This window comes from Harmonia axyridis, chromosome 2 (assembly GCF_914767665.1).
Source record: "Harmonia axyridis chromosome 2, icHarAxyr1.1, whole genome shotgun sequence".
Taxonomy (NCBI): domain Eukaryota; kingdom Metazoa; phylum Arthropoda; class Insecta; order Coleoptera; family Coccinellidae; genus Harmonia; species Harmonia axyridis.
The window spans coordinates 56,435,764-56,451,528 of NC_059502.1; the positions used below are offsets into that span (position 1 = coordinate 56,435,764).

Genomic DNA, 15,765 nt, shown 5'->3' on the forward strand with positions numbered 1-15,765 from the left:
GGTATTTTGCTTCTTTTTGCCATTCAACTTTGTTGCCGTCAATTGATAATTTTTCCTCCATTTGTAATCTTCTCTTTTGTAGTAGGATAGCTTGGCTTTTTTGTCCATTTATTTCAATTTTCCATTTAATGCACCATTTGGTTATTTCATCTGCTGCTTCTTGTAATCTTTGGTGTATGATATTTGCTCTTCTGTGTTTGACTGCTATTCCTGTGTCATCCGCATAAAGGGCAAGCAAATTTCTCGGATTCCTTAGTATATCATGGATGTATACATTATACAGGAGAGGTCATAATACTGAGCCTTGTGGGACTCCAGCTTCTAAGTTTCTTAGCGTTGATTTTTCGTCTTCTAATTTAACGTAGAAATTTCTATCCCTCAAGTAATTTCTGATGATTTGGCACATCTTAATTGAGTACCCTACTGTTTTCATCTTATAGGCTAGTCCTTCCTGCCATACTCTGTCAAATGCTCTTGTTACATCCAGACGTAGCAGTCCAGTAGCTTGTTTGTTTTGAAAGCCCTGGGTGATATACTCTGTTAGTCGGAAAAGTTGTTGTTCCGTTGAATGTTTATCTCTGAATCCGAATCGTTCTGTTGGTAGAATATTCAGCTTTTCGGTTTCTTCTTTGAGTCTCTTGGCAACTACTCTTTCTATTATCTTTCCTAGGGCTGGTAGAAGTGACTCTGCTGCAGCGCGGCGGCTCCCTTAAACCTGCAGGGGCCGCATTGAAGTGTTGCGCGACGTCCATAGCGCCACCTTTCGAGCAGACACTACAGTCACTTAGTATGCTCATTGTATAGCCTGGAGGATGATATTCGAATCAAATCGAAATTATTCGGCGTTATTTCAAGAAGTGATTTTGTTATAATGGCCTGGCTTTTATTCTGTTCAAAAACTCAATTATTTGAAAACAAAGGTCTCAATTCTATCATTCTTTCGGAATGCAATTCTTGAAATTAGATATAACGAATTGAAAAGACACAACGAAGGGACCAAGATGCTGTTCAGCAAATCATTCCTCATTTAATATATTGTTTTGTATTTAGTTCAGTTAATGAACTCTTTGTATTCCTCATTTCATGAATAATCATCAAATTTTCTGTAATAAACAATAACAGACATTACAATCTGCATTAATGTAATATTCTAGGTCTGTGGAACAACTCAGTTCGCCGATAGAACCAGAACCAATCAGTATAAGTCGAAGACCAAAACAGCCACAGACAAGAACCAGTGGAGGCAGGGGCGGAACATGGGGTAGTATTTCTAGGGTTTTTGCGCGTTCAAGGCATAGAAACAAGGCCAGTTCCCTACAAGAAACAAGTGAGTCATTTTTTTTTTATATAAGTGTTAAAAAGATTTAGGCTTTTCCTATAGAATAGATTTGAAATTGTTATAATGTGAACAATGTGATTTTTTTCTGACATTTCTTATATCACTTGTGTTTAGTTGCGTGTATATTTCCATGATTAAATGGCATAATCTCCTGAACACAAATGACATAAGAATGTCAAAAAAAATTCACATTGTTGTCACTGAATAATTTATGGGTTTTTTTTTCAATTTTATATTGTACCATCTCTATTGAAACACCAATTAAATATGTTTCTCAATAAAACAAATGTAGGATCCAGTTAATGTTCCCTGTAAATAATTGAGATGGGATGCTTGGAGACCTATTAGTTTCTTCAAGTGTCGAGGGCATGACAGTTTCAATGAATTTACAGGGAACGAATTGCTTTGTATATAAGGAAGTGTTAATTCTTCGAGATGTCGAAGACATGTCGGGTCGATTACTCGATCGAACTTAGGGGTTAGAAAAGATCGAAGACAAGACGGTTGTACCAGATGTGTCACATCTGTGTATCAAGTTCTAGTCCTTCGAGAATATTTGATTTCCAGAAATCCGCGAAGAGCTTTGTGGGCGGTACGGCAAAACTCTTATTGGACTAGGGGATGGTACTTTCCCTAAGGGTGTGGTCAAGCCGAAAGAAGGGAAGTCGATATTCAAGTCAGGTCAGGAAGTTCAAGTTCGGTCTTAGTCGAAGACAGGTCAAGTTAATTTGAAACAGAAAGGTTATCGGGTATGTACAGGGTGGGCAAATAAGCGAGGTAAGCGGCTATATCTAAGGAACCACTCATCGTAGAGACTTGCGGTAAAAATTTTTACCAGTAAAGTAAACAAAAAAAAACACTGGAAATTGTTTTGAAGTTCATACCTCCACCACTAGGGGGCGTAATAGCTATCGTCGAGTAGAAAAATGCATTTTTTCCAAAAATTTTCATATTAAGTTGAAGAAAAAATATCATTACTGTAAACCTTGGAAAACCCTCTATCTGTTTGAATTGTCACTTTCGATTTTGTGACATCAAATAAGGGTGGGGGAAAGATAGCAATCTGACTGATTGAAATGTCTGTAACTTCAGTTTGGCTCAACATTTTTGAGCAAATTAAATCTTATTTGAGAGACAACATCTTGTTGATTAAGGAAGAAGTATACTCATGATGAATTTGATTCAGCTGCTTCCGATAGGGAGCGCTAAGTCAGAAGTTCATTGTTTTGTTCATTTTTCTCTGAAATTTCAAATGTAATGATAGGATTTTCTTAACAGAAACAAAAATTTTATTGAATTCGCATGAAAAAATCTCAAGGTTGCAAAGCGATAATTTCAGGCGTTCTGAAGTTATGGCCGAAAGAAGATATTCTTCAACTGATGCACTGCGAAAAACCAAATTGAGTCTTCAAGTTCTAACAGAAACAGAAATCTCATCAAATTTGTATGAAAAAACCAAAAGCTCTCAAAGCGATAGCTTCAGGGGTTCTCTAGTTATGGACGAAACTCCATAACTTCACATATGACCTTGATAGATCTAAGTAATATGAAATAATAAAATTTATTCAACTACTACAGTAGTAACTCAAATCTCATTTCAATGACCTGTATTTCAAATTCATAATTGCCCTGCAATCAATTTATCCGAATTTATGAATTTATCATGCCAACCGTTGATTTCAAAATTACAGGTGAACACGCATTCGAACCGTATAGAAGTTGGTCACCTCTCACGGAAGAAGGTTACGCAGAAAAATTGAGGTTACTGAGGGAGGCATCCACGATACCAATGGAGAGGTGGAGGGCTCCCACCGTTTTAGCTTGGATAGAAATCGCGCTTGGGATGCCACAGTACGGAGCCAGATGTGCTGAGAATATCAAGAGCGGAAAGGTAATTCGAAAGATAGAGATGAGTAGTTGAGTAGAAGCTCCGCATTTATTGAGACACCTTTTTTTCGCTTGTATTGGAATAAAGCTCACCGATTCTCTTGAAAACCGTTCTAGATATGTTTTGAATGTTTGTCAAATGTATATTGTAGATTTAAGGGGAGTCTCATTGCATCGTGACCTTATGGTATATTGTGTCCTCATCAGAACTGTTCTCGACAATAGTCGTCGTAGTTTACAGCTCGCCCCCCAGTTCCAGAGTTCTAATGACTTCCATTATTTGGGATAGCCTCAAGGAGGATAATCCCTCACTTCTACATGTTTCTTGTCCAAAGCATTTTATGCGTTGGCTAGCGATGGCGAGGCATTCCGTCACCAGGTGAATTCCTTCCTCCTCCCCACATAATCTGCACTAGTCGTTTTCTGCTAGACTCATTCTCTTGCTTCCTAAGGCGGCAATGCCCTGTAAGGAATCCACTGAGGAGGTGTAGCATATTCTCACTAAGATCCAGACACGTCTTCGATCTCGCAGTATCAAAGTTTCAAAGGAATTTTTTAGAATAATCCAACCCAGAGAGTTTTTTTTTCGGTTTTTTTCATCTCTCGAAACTCTTGCTCGTAGATACATTTACCTATACCATATAAAGGTTCTGGGCCAATAAAAGGAGTTTGTGTTCGTTTTCTGGCAAGTGTGTTGGTCTCTTCATTTCCTTTAATTCTCAAGTGCGAAGTCAGACTGAACAGACCTGATTATTATTTTTTCGTTGAGGTTTCTTCGGCACTACAATACTATTTTAAAATAGATGCTATGAGAGCTCAATGCTTCGATTGCAGCCTGACTGTCTGATTGTATCACTATATTATATTTATGATAACTTCTTACTGAGTTCATTTCCACTCATCTTTCGATTGCAAGTATCTCTACTTGAAAGACCCTTGGACAGACACCATAGTAAGCATTTGATGCTAGCCCCGAATACAATAGCACTAGTCCCCGTTGTCGTTTTAGATCATCTGTACACCATTTGATTGTAGTCTTTATGGGAGCTGGGATTGTGGAATCCATTTTCCAATCTTCTTTTCTACTTAGCATCACAGTGAAGGTTTTTTCTATGCAAGTTTTCTTTATCATTTCGTTACTGGGAAGGTGTGCTGATGATACCTATGTAATTGGCCATAGAGGACCAGGCTCCTTGGTTCCTTATTCCCTCATTGCGGGTACTTTCCCTATATAGTCTTAGAATGGCTCCATGGGCTAATCTATCACAAGATGAAGAGGTATGAGATCTGTAATGATCTTCAATTCCCATAGCTTCAGTGATACAAACACAGGCTAACTTTTGTATTCTATCGATCTCACAAACATTACGTACATCCTTCACAGTATTTTTGGGTTCCATCCCCAATTTTTCAAATAGAGAATTTAGAGTCCACAATATATGTTTTACATACAAACTTGGTACACAATGCAATTAAGGGTTAAGGATTTCGAGTCTTGAAAACAAAAACATTCATTTCGGGTCAAGAACCGAAGAGCAAATATATTCGAAAAATTACCTTATTACTCAGAAATGACCCAAACTGTGCTTTTTTCGGTATTAAACTGAAAGGCCAATTCGACATTCAGTCGTAGGATTCCTGAAAATGTCTTCAATATATTTTTCCTACTAGCGTTTCGAAAGTATTACTTTCCACAGTCCACACGCCTTGACGTTTGGAAAGTAGTCTTCTTCTTCTTCTTCTTCAGCCCTCTTTCATCCAGTGTCGGACATATAGCCTCTTCCAGTTTTTTCCATGCTTCTCTGTCTTTTGCTGTTCTCATCCATTGCTTCTTTTTCTCGGTCTTCCTATACTTCTTTTTGTCTCTCGAGGTGTCCAAAACGTCACTTTATGTGACCATCTCTTCACACTCGACCTTGTAACATGTGCCACCCACTGCCACTTAAGTTTTGCTATTCTACTCATGATGTCAGTTACCCTGCTCTTTTTTCGTATTTCGGTGTTCGGAATTCTGTCCCTCAAGCTTATACCCAGCATAATCCTTTCCATGGCCCTTTGAGTTACTCTCAGTTGTTCTGCCACTTTTTTCGTTATTGCCATAGTTTCTAGACCATATGTTGCCACTGGTAATATACAACTGTCTTAGGTTTTGCGTTTTAGTGTAGAGAGGAATATTTTTGTCCTTAAAGTTGTACTTTTCCAAATTCGTGCGGAAAAAAGCCCTCTATTCACTTTCCGCACGCAAGTGAATAGCAATAGCAAGTGAATAGCAAATATTAAAGAGTTGAATTAATCATAAAATTTTGTCATGTCTTTATTCACCAATCATGAAATTCATTTTTTCCTATGCGGCTGAACGCACAAAAATAACTATTTTGAATGGCGTATGTCTGAGCATTGTTTCATTGAAATTTAAATTTTTTCATTTTATTCGCCAATTTCTATTACGTTTTTGACATGATAACATTTAGTGTATCAGGTTCTGAATTGATATAAATTTTTATGTCTCCAACGAATATTGAACAAAATTCATCGATTATCCGTTGATTGGCAAAGGAAATTGTTGAGCTTTATTTCATCAGTTTCGATTGAGCCTTTTCCATAATTATTATTACATAGCCGAATCCTTCAGTTCATTCGAGAATATTGATTTTTTTTTCTTTTGGCAAATTAAATTAATCTTTCGCTTCTTGCATTCTCAATGATAATTGGCTCTATGAGACTCCTACCGGGTGAAAGCTATGATTGTGTGTATAAACCTTATAGATTGGTCCTTTGCATGGCCAGGTGCTCTTAGAGCTCAGTGACCTTGAACTGGAATGCGGTCTTGGTGTAACTCATCCGATGCACAGGAAAAAACTTAGGCTTGCGGTCGAAGAACACAGACATCCGTCATTAGTAAGATATCCATGCATCTCTCAATTGGGCCACACTTGGGTTTCTAGCGAATGGTTACCCGATTTAGGACTCTCTCAGGTCAGTATTTCTATGATTTACAAAAAGTATTGTACGCTAGAGAAGCAAGGTAATTTATAGTGAATGGTCTGGTTACTTCTCGTTAACAATATATTTCATGTAAACCAAATTCTCTTTTACTAACAAAATTAAATATTGTGAAAAAACTATGTGAATGTACAAGGCCAATTGAAAAGTCCCCGATCTGATGCGCAGATGGCGGTGCTAGTATTGAAGTCATATGATTTTTAGTTAGTACCAACATTCAAATAATTCGTGTCAAAATTTGACAGCAGTCCGACCATTATTTTGTGAGATATTGCGTTGTCAGTGTAGCTACTTCTGTTATTTAAAAGAATGGGAAAAAAAGAATTTCGTGTGTTGATAAAATATTGCTTTTTGAAGGGACAAATACAGTTGAAGCAAAATCTTAGCTTGATGAAGAGTTTCCGGGGTCTGCACCAGGAAAATCAACCATCACTGATTGGTATGCTAAGTTAAAAAGTGGTGAAATGAGCACCGAAGACGACAAACGCAGTGGACGCCCAAAAGAGGGTGTCACCGACGAAAATATCCAAAAAGTGCAGAAAATAATTTTGAATGTAAAGTGAAGTTGATCGAGATAGCAGACATTGTGAAGATATCTGAAAGTTTACATCATATCAATCACGGACATTCACGTACATGAGAAAGCTGTGTGCAAAATGGTTGCCGCGCGAGCTCAAAATCGATCAAAACAACAACGTGTTAATGAGTTTGAAGCTGTTTAAGTGCAATTAACCCGAATTTTTGCGTCGATATGTGACAATGAATGAAATATGGATGTGTCATTTCACTCCAGAATCCAATCGACAGTCAGCTGAGTGGACTGCACACGATGAACCGAATCCAAAGCGAGGAAAAACACAACAGTCAGCTGGCAAAGTTATGGCATCAGTATTCTGGGATGCACAAGAAATAATATTCATTGATTACCTCCAAAAGGGCCAGACCATCAACAGCGAATACTATATAGCGTTATTGGATCGTTTAAAGGATGAAAACGGCCGTATTTGAAAAAAAGGTGATGTTTCATCAAGACAATGCGCCGTGTCACAAATCAATGAAAACAATGGCAAAATTGCATGAATTGGACTTCGAATGTCTTCTGCATCCACTGTATTCGCTAGATTCTGCCCCAGCGACTTTTTCCTGTTCTCAGACCTCAAAATAATGCTCGCTGGAAAGAAATTTAGCGCCAATCAAGAAGTAATCGCCGAAACTGAGGACAATTTTGAAGCGAAAGACAAATCGAAATACAAAAATGGTATCGAAAAGTTGGAAGATCGCTATAATCGCTGTATCGCCCTCGAAGGCAACTATGTTGGATAATAAAATCGAATTTTGCCAAAAAAAATGTGTTTCACTATGGTAGACCTGGGACTTTTCAATTGACCTGTTACACCTCTAGTCAATTGATTATATCAGTTGATCGGTCTCTACCTGCAATATTCATGAATTAATTAAGAATATAGTGTACTACCCATCTCTGAATTGTTCTATTAACTCTAATAATGAGTTATTGCACTGTATCCTTCTAATACTTACTCTGTGATATCTAAAACTTCTATTAAAATTAAAAGGCTCCTACGTGTATGCAGCCCAAACATGAAATTATACAATATGTCATTATGTAATTGCAATAGTGGAATATTGAAATACGAACTTCTATTCACAATTATTTTTGGTGAACGATCAATCTGAAAGTTTTAACAATACATCTTGCACATAAGTCTCAAAAATGAATATTACAATTGCAATAACAAAGCAAGATATCAAGCAAGGTAAGACGGCGTTGATTACTTCAGAATAGGCGGGGTGAGAACGACCTTGCAAGCATTTTATTGAGGTTGCCTCTGTATCATCTACACAGTAATTACCCAAGAATATAATCGACGAGCTTTCATGTGGTTCATAGACCAAGAAAGGCATTCGACAACGTACGAGTACAGCTTGAAGATGACAGATGTATTATATCTGATCAACGATAAACAGATACCTCATAACATTGTTGAAACGATTCAAAATATATGCAAAGCTAACAAGATCCAAGCTGATATAAACGGCGAAATTATCGAGGAAATAGATGTTAAGAATGGCATTCGACAGGGTGACTCCCTCAGCCCCATATTATTCAATATTATGATGGATGAGCTGAAAAAATAGGTAGTTAAACTAAAAGGGTAAATTTGAAAATAGAGAAATTCGAATACTGCTCTTCGCCGATGATGAGTTTCAATAGCGAAATGAGAAGATGACCTTCAGAGACTATTGCATCAGTTAAATCTAACAGCGAAGAAATTTCAGGTGGTTTTATCAATTTCCACGACAAATGCATGACCCCACATCAAAGACCCCACTCAAATGCAAGCTGGAAATTGATAGCCAGACAATGGAGCAAGATATGAAGTTCAGATATCTCGTCGTAGAGATAACCTCCATATTTAATGATAACAGCCAATGAAAATGTAGTGACTCTGTCTGCTCAAGAGATGGCGTCATGGGTTTCGCGCCAAACTTACTTTGTCCTTGGTGGATTTACAAGGGTCGCCGAATTGTGGCAGAGTCACCTCTCCACGATGCGAGGGTGTGAGAGGTTGTGTTTTAGGTAGAGATCCCTGGATTGCCTAACTGATGAGTCCACCAGCAATCTCGGGACGAAACCCTGTTATCGCCTGGGAAAGGGCGCACCTATGATGTTTGGCTCGAGAAAGACTCGCCAAAGTGATGACTCCGACAATGGTGGTGAAAAGCTGCAGCGTTGGATCGCTGAAGCGACTCACTCGCCCGTCAAAAAATGAAGAAAAACAAGTAATTTGCTTAAGGAAAGAGAACTTAGTTCTTCGCCATGGTATCCAATCAATAATCGTGTTTGTTTTTCAGTTGTTTAAAGTATATTTTAGGTCCAGTTTTTCCATTAAGCTTCATATTCCTGATTCATACTTCAATAAATACAAAAATCATCCACCAAAATACTGAAATGAATAAGATAAAGAACAATGGAGAATACTGAAAGATAATGGGCAAAAGATCCATAGGAACAAAAAAAAAACTCATGGCTGAAGACCTCAAGAGAATGGTACAATTGCAACAATTACCAACTGCTCAGATATGCAGTATCAAAATTACACATAGCTTTGATGATAGCCAAACTTCATACGAAGACGACACCTAAAGAAAAACATAATACTGACTCAAAATCTTTTTTGAAGCAACTTGTTTCAATGAATTCAGTTGTTTTTTCATAATTTTGTTTCATTCCTCTAATCAGTCTTTTAGTTTCATTTTATTCATTCCGTTGAATCAATTTTCAGTATGGAGAGAATTTCGCGTCAAATATGGTAGACGCAAGGATGTTGGAACATCTTAGCAAAAAAGAATTGGAAAAATACTTAGGGGTGAATAGAAAGTTCCATCAAGCTTCTATAGTTCACGGTATCCATCTACTTCGAATAATGAAGTACGACAGACAGGTCTGTATCTTCAAAATTTAAGTGAAGTAAATTATTACCATGATAACATTTTTTACTTAGGCTTTAGCTGTAAGACGACATCAATGCGAGACCATGGATGCTGACCCATTGGTTTGGACGAATCATCGATTCATTAGATGGGCGAGAAGCATCGATCTGGGAGAATACGCTGATAATTTGAAAGGTAATTTAGTACATGTTGATACATAAGCTTATTTAACTTTTCCTTGATTGATAATGAAAAATAACATTAGTTGTTGTTTTTTTTCTCAATATCAAAATGGAACCTCCCATGGAAAAACCTTGTACTATGGTGTTAGATAATTGTTTGATAACGTTTTGATAATGAATTTGAACAAACGTACAAAAGCTCCTTACTTTACGTCAATGCTTTTCTCATTTGATTTTATATCGTTTTTTATCATATGATTTTTCGTAAATGTAATACTTTATTCTACAACAAAAAAGTAAATAATGAATCCAAACATAATTAGGTAGCACTGGCGTGTAGTCAGAGACTCCTTCATTCCAATTGCGCCTTTGGAGACCACATATAAATGTAAAGGGTGTTTTTTTTAGAGCTATAGAACTTTAAATTGCCTTAAAACAACGATGGATTATTCGATTGACATGAATTTCATTTATCCGCAAGATAATCTTACGGCATTACATTTTAAATATGATTTCTGGCATATGACCGCCACGGCTGGCTCGGATGTAGTCCAATCTGGACGTCCAATTTTCGATGACTTTTTCCAACATTTGTGGCCGTATATCGGCATTAACACGGCGAATGCTGTCTTCCAAATGGTCAAGAATTTGTGGCTTATCCGCATAGACCAATGACTTTTCATAGCCCCACAGAAAGTAGTCTAGCGGTGTTAAATCACAAGATCTTGGAGGCCACTTCACAGATCCAAAACGTGAAATTAGGCGGTCACCAAACGTTTCTTTCAATAAATCGATTGTGGCACGAGCTGTGTGACATGTTGCGCCGTCTTGTTGGAACCACAGCTCCTGGACATCATGGTTGTTCAATTCAGGAATGAAAAAGTTAGTAATCATGGCTCTATACCGATCACCATTGACTGTAACGTTCTGGCCATCATCGTTTTTGAAGAAGTACGGACCAATGATTCCACCAGCCCATAAAACGCTCCAACAGTCAGTTTTTCTAGATATAACGGTGTTTCGACATACACTTGGGGATTAGCTTCACTCTAAATGCGGCAGTTTTGTTTTTTGACGTAGCCATTCAACCAGAAGTGCGCTTCATCGCTAAACAAAATAAAATGGACGTAGTGCGCGATACGTATTCCGCACAGAACCATTATTTTCGAAATAAAATTGCAATATTTGCAAGCGTTGTTCAGGCGTGAGTCTATTCATGATGAATTGCCAAACCAAACTGAGAATAAATCACTTGACATCTGTTAAATCGGTAGCCATCTTGAACAGTAATGGCAACTTTAAGTTATAAACCTCGAAAAAACACCTGTTATAATATGGGTATATATTACCAGATTACTTCCAAGGGCATATTAATGAAAGAGCATCCAAAAGCATCCAACTTCATGTCATTAGTTTTCTTATTGTTTTATAGCATTTTGAGGCTGATGTTAAGCCAGAACACTAGAGAACGTCATCGCAATTCTTTTTTCGTGTTCTACACTTGAAAAGTTTGTCATCAAATTAAACAGCCTGGAAACAAATTTCATATGGTCTACTTCACACAAGTTGATGTTTAGATTAATTTTCACTTGTCAAACGTATAGTCCGGGAGCCAGTAACAGATATACATGACCAAGTTCCTCTCCAACGGTAATTAGTAGAATGCATCAGATAATAGTAATAAAAAGCCTTCACAAATTCACAAAGGCCCTGCATTTCGATAAATTGGGGAAAGTGATTATGACTCAATGGAATTTTTTCTTAAATAATAAAGTAACTAATTATGATAAAATATCAATATATTCAAATATTCATTAAAAAAGAAAATTCGGTTTATATTTTGAACAAAACTTTATTAAGTTCAATAAGACATAAGACAAGAATACAAGAATAATTACAATACAACATTAAATTACAATTAGTACAATCATAGCTATATCACATTTTTTTTTATCAAGTGAAATAATAGGTTTTATGCCTCGTTTCTTATTTCGAAAAGAAGAAATTTATTCATTCATTACATTTAGTAATGAATCATTCAATTGCTCGCTTCGGTAATTTGTAGCGAAATGAATGGTGCCTAGGACGAAACCAATCTTCTTTTTTCTGGCTCACATCATACTGATTGAATTTTTCAGTATTTAAACCTCTGTTGATTCTTCTTGCCGTCAACTCAAGGATATTCTTGATCATTGATGCTTTTTTCAAACATATATTCAAATATTCTATGTTCAATTCGTCATCCGTTCTTTTTGTCGTTTCATCCTCAAGCTCTAAGTTGTTTTCTTTATTTTCTGCGGAAATGTCATCGCTTTGTAGTGGAGATCCAGTGATTTCTGCTCTCGATCTTATATTTGTTAGTTCGATTAATTCTTTTTCTCGTAGCTTTTTCACTTTGGTAAGGATATCCTTTACCTGTATTGTTCTTCTCATGTTTTTCATTGGATTATTTTTCAATTTGGCCAATCCGGTTTCTTCAAGCCAATCAAAAATCACCTTCTTATTCATTGTGTTCTTTTCGGACAAATTACAAGAAAACAGAACAAAATAATTTTCCTAACAGATGGCAAACGCTTGCACTACGGGGTACACTATATTACAAAAAAAGAACAAATTAATTTTCCTAACAGATGGCATACGCTTGCACTAAGGGATACTTTATGTCTGAAGTAATTTCTAATTTGCACAAATCTTATAAAGGTAGTATAGGTACTCTTATCAACACAAAGTGTTCTTCTATAAAAATCTATTAGGTATACATAAGCTCTCATTGGCCAGTACTCGTGAAGGTAAGACGTTGGGACTAGTGCGCATGACCGTTTGATCCCCCCTCTCCAAAGTGAAAACAAGGTTATTAGTGGTAATGACATATCATTATCTGCTATGACATATACTATCGCTATAACAAAGCGAAAGTAAAGAGAAAGTTAAGATAAGAGGAGTGGTTATATTGTTATAATTTTTTTGCATGTTTGAGGCACCACCTGACGTTATAATACACTATGCTATAGCCAGCTGATTGTATTTTTTCTTCTAGATATTGGGTTAGCTACAATTTGACAAATTTTCAGCTGGGAGGAAATGACTGAATGTATTTTTTTTTTCTTCGTGTTTGGGGGCTGCCGCTGCTCTCCCCCCAGTCGAGTCGTAGCTGACGTTCACGAGGCTTTTTATTACTATTATCTGATGCATCTCACCAAGTATCTCTCGAGAAGAAATAATCAACCAAATTTGCACCTGGCTCCCGGACTAGTACTAAACGGCACAATTTGAAAATTTATAGAATCATGCCGAAATTTTGTTAGTCACATATTATTTTAATTTACAGACAGCGGTGTGCACGGTGGTCTCGTAGTGTTGGAGCCTTCATTCAATGGAGACACTATGGCAACAGCCCTTGGCATACCTAGTAGCAAATCAATAATAAGACGTCACTTAACTGCTGAACTGGAAGCTTTAGTCTTGCCTGCAAGGTACGTTATCTTCTGTCAAATGGATGAACTCCAAGCAGAAGCTACAAGAATATTAGCCAAACACCGATGAATAAGTTAAAATATCCTCGGATTAGATAATATATCGATTCACGAAAGCATTTGAATCTCCTTTTGATAAAGGGAACTCATGTTCCAAATTTTTGTAGCAACGGTGAGTCGGTCCCTCGTCTAAAACAACGAAAACAGCAGTTTTAAGTGAAAAAAGTTACCAAAAAAAAAATAATAATACCTAATATTCCATACCGTTATTCGAAATTCCTGAGCAATTATCAAAATTGTATCCTATTGTGATGTGAATTTTGTTTGCTAAAACAGAGAAAAAGTGAATGTCTTATAAATTGCCATTATATGCTTATGAAATAGTCTCAAATTGATGTTTGTAGTCTAATAACATGAATGTTAACAAACCTTGAAGAATATTTGTGGAACAAAACTTCTATGACTAGAATAAGTTTTACCGATTTATCATACGAACGATAGATGAGCCAAATGATGAATAGAACGTCTTTTATCCATCAAAGATCGTCAGTATAAAACGATGAAGATATTGTCAAATATTTGTGGGATTGAAGAAAACATCACAGAAATTGACATGTTAATTATATTGTCCTGTTTACCTACATGTTCGCTATCAAGAAGATATCACTATGTGGTGTTACTCTTGAATTTATGGAACCTTATTATTTGAAATAAAGGTTGTGAAACAATGTATGGAGCCTTGAGATTTCTGATATTCCAGTCCTTTTAACCGATCGCAATAATGAAAATGAAAATGAAATGAAAATAAACTGAATCACAAAATTTGAAAATTCCCATTAGAAATAGTTAAAACGAAAAGAAGAAAGAAGAGATCTTTCTTGATACTAGATCAAAACTAAAAAGTTCAATATATGACATACCAATATTGATACAGCACAATACAACAACAATAGATTTTTCATTTACTTTCACCGTTTTCTAATATAAATTTTATTATCAACGATTACTCAAAGTTATTGAAATGAACCTACTTCTACTAGTTATTTTCCTTTACATTATTTGGCATTCATTGATCTCGGCACATTCTACATAAAATGTAAAGATTAATAGAATCTGAATATGAAAATTAACTCGACTTCTGTGATATTGGAAAAAACTTATCGATGAAATTCGATCAAAATAGTTTTACGTTTTGAAATCTTTCAATTCAACTAGACATAGTAAAATACAAAGGAATTAGACACAAAAGTGACCAAAGAACTGTAATTTGACTAGTCAGCAAATTGAAAATTATTTCAGTATAGTCTTAAAATTCCCTAATTCACTGTCGAATAGGTATTACAACAAAATACGAAGGTTTTTGATGGAATTGGAAAAATTGTATTTTTTAGTATGCTCGAGAATGTTTCATTCTTTTCTCGGACATAACAACATTGACAGGTAGGTCATTGAAATGACAGGTACGATTTGGATTTTGAGTTCCCACTTCAGTCCGAACTTCACACCTGAACTTAAAACATTTACACAAATATTCTATGTTATTCTGTTGCTTTGCTTTGCACTGCAATGTTCTTACCTTACCTCGATGTTTTAGAGCACTCGGCCTTCTATGTGACAAGAAGAAGAATCAGTAGAAAACCAGAAAAAATGTTCATTGCAAAATGATGATGGTTGAAATCACCAATCAAATTCGATAATTGCAAATAAAATGCAATTGAAAGAGTTGAACGGATTGTTCGAGTGAAATAATGAAGGAAAATAACAATAAAATATCAATATTCCCAAAAGAAATTTTGGATGAATGGTTGCAGTCACCTAACAAAAAAAAAGCTCGTACTATTTGATTCGCTTCTATTCGCTCTGCTATAATGCTCCTGTTCTTATAAAATGAAAAACATGTAGAACAATAAATCGATAATAGTAAGCAGAAAAAAGGTCATACTTGACTTGCCTCACTGACTAGCCTGCTGGAAGCAATGAGACTTTCCCTCAATGAAAAGCTCCTACCTGGAAACTAGGTTAGACATATGAGGATATTGAATCAACTAGATTCAAACCTCTTGGCAAAACCATCGGATCTTATGCCAACCATCTACGATTTTGAAACGGTCGTTACTGACCGTCCTAGTGCAATAAGTTTCGTAAATCGTTTGGACAAAAAGTCATCCATATGCTTTACCGATGGATCAAAATCAGAGAGAGGTAGTGGCATTGGGGTATATGGACCTAAACTGAGGATCTCTAAAACCCTGGGAAGTGCAGTAACACCATAAAGCAACTTGCCAGAGGCAATAAAGTTACTCTACTATGGGTACCAGGGCACTGTGGTGTTGAAGGAAACGAAAAAGCCGATGAACTCGCAAAAAGTGCATCAAGGTTAACACCTGCTGGACCTGAGCCTTTCTGTAGACTAGGAAAAGACCTAGCC

General features: G+C 36.4%; 1 protein-coding gene across 5 annotated transcripts in view; it reads left to right on the plus strand.

Annotated features, from left to right (window-relative positions):
• The window catches only part of LOC123674060 (kazrin), a 122,307-nt gene that overhangs the window by 100,027 nt on the left and 6,515 nt on the right, over nt 1-15,765 (plus strand). For 3 of the 5 annotated variants that reach the window (XM_045608896.1, XM_045608900.1, XM_045608897.1), the window contains exons 10-15: nt 1,155-1,327; nt 3,031-3,230; nt 5,993-6,202; nt 9,535-9,693; nt 9,754-9,877; nt 13,193-13,337. In XM_045608896.1, the coding sequence (XP_045464852.1) occupies nt 1,155-1,327; nt 3,031-3,230; nt 5,993-6,202; nt 9,535-9,693; nt 9,754-9,877; nt 13,193-13,337 (1,011 nt within the window). Of the gene's footprint in view, nt 1-1,154; nt 1,328-3,030; nt 3,231-5,992; nt 6,203-9,534; nt 9,694-9,753; nt 9,878-13,192; nt 14,068-15,765 lie in introns of those variants that run through there. The other 2 variants (XM_045608898.1, XM_045608899.1) reach the window with 2 other exon arrangements.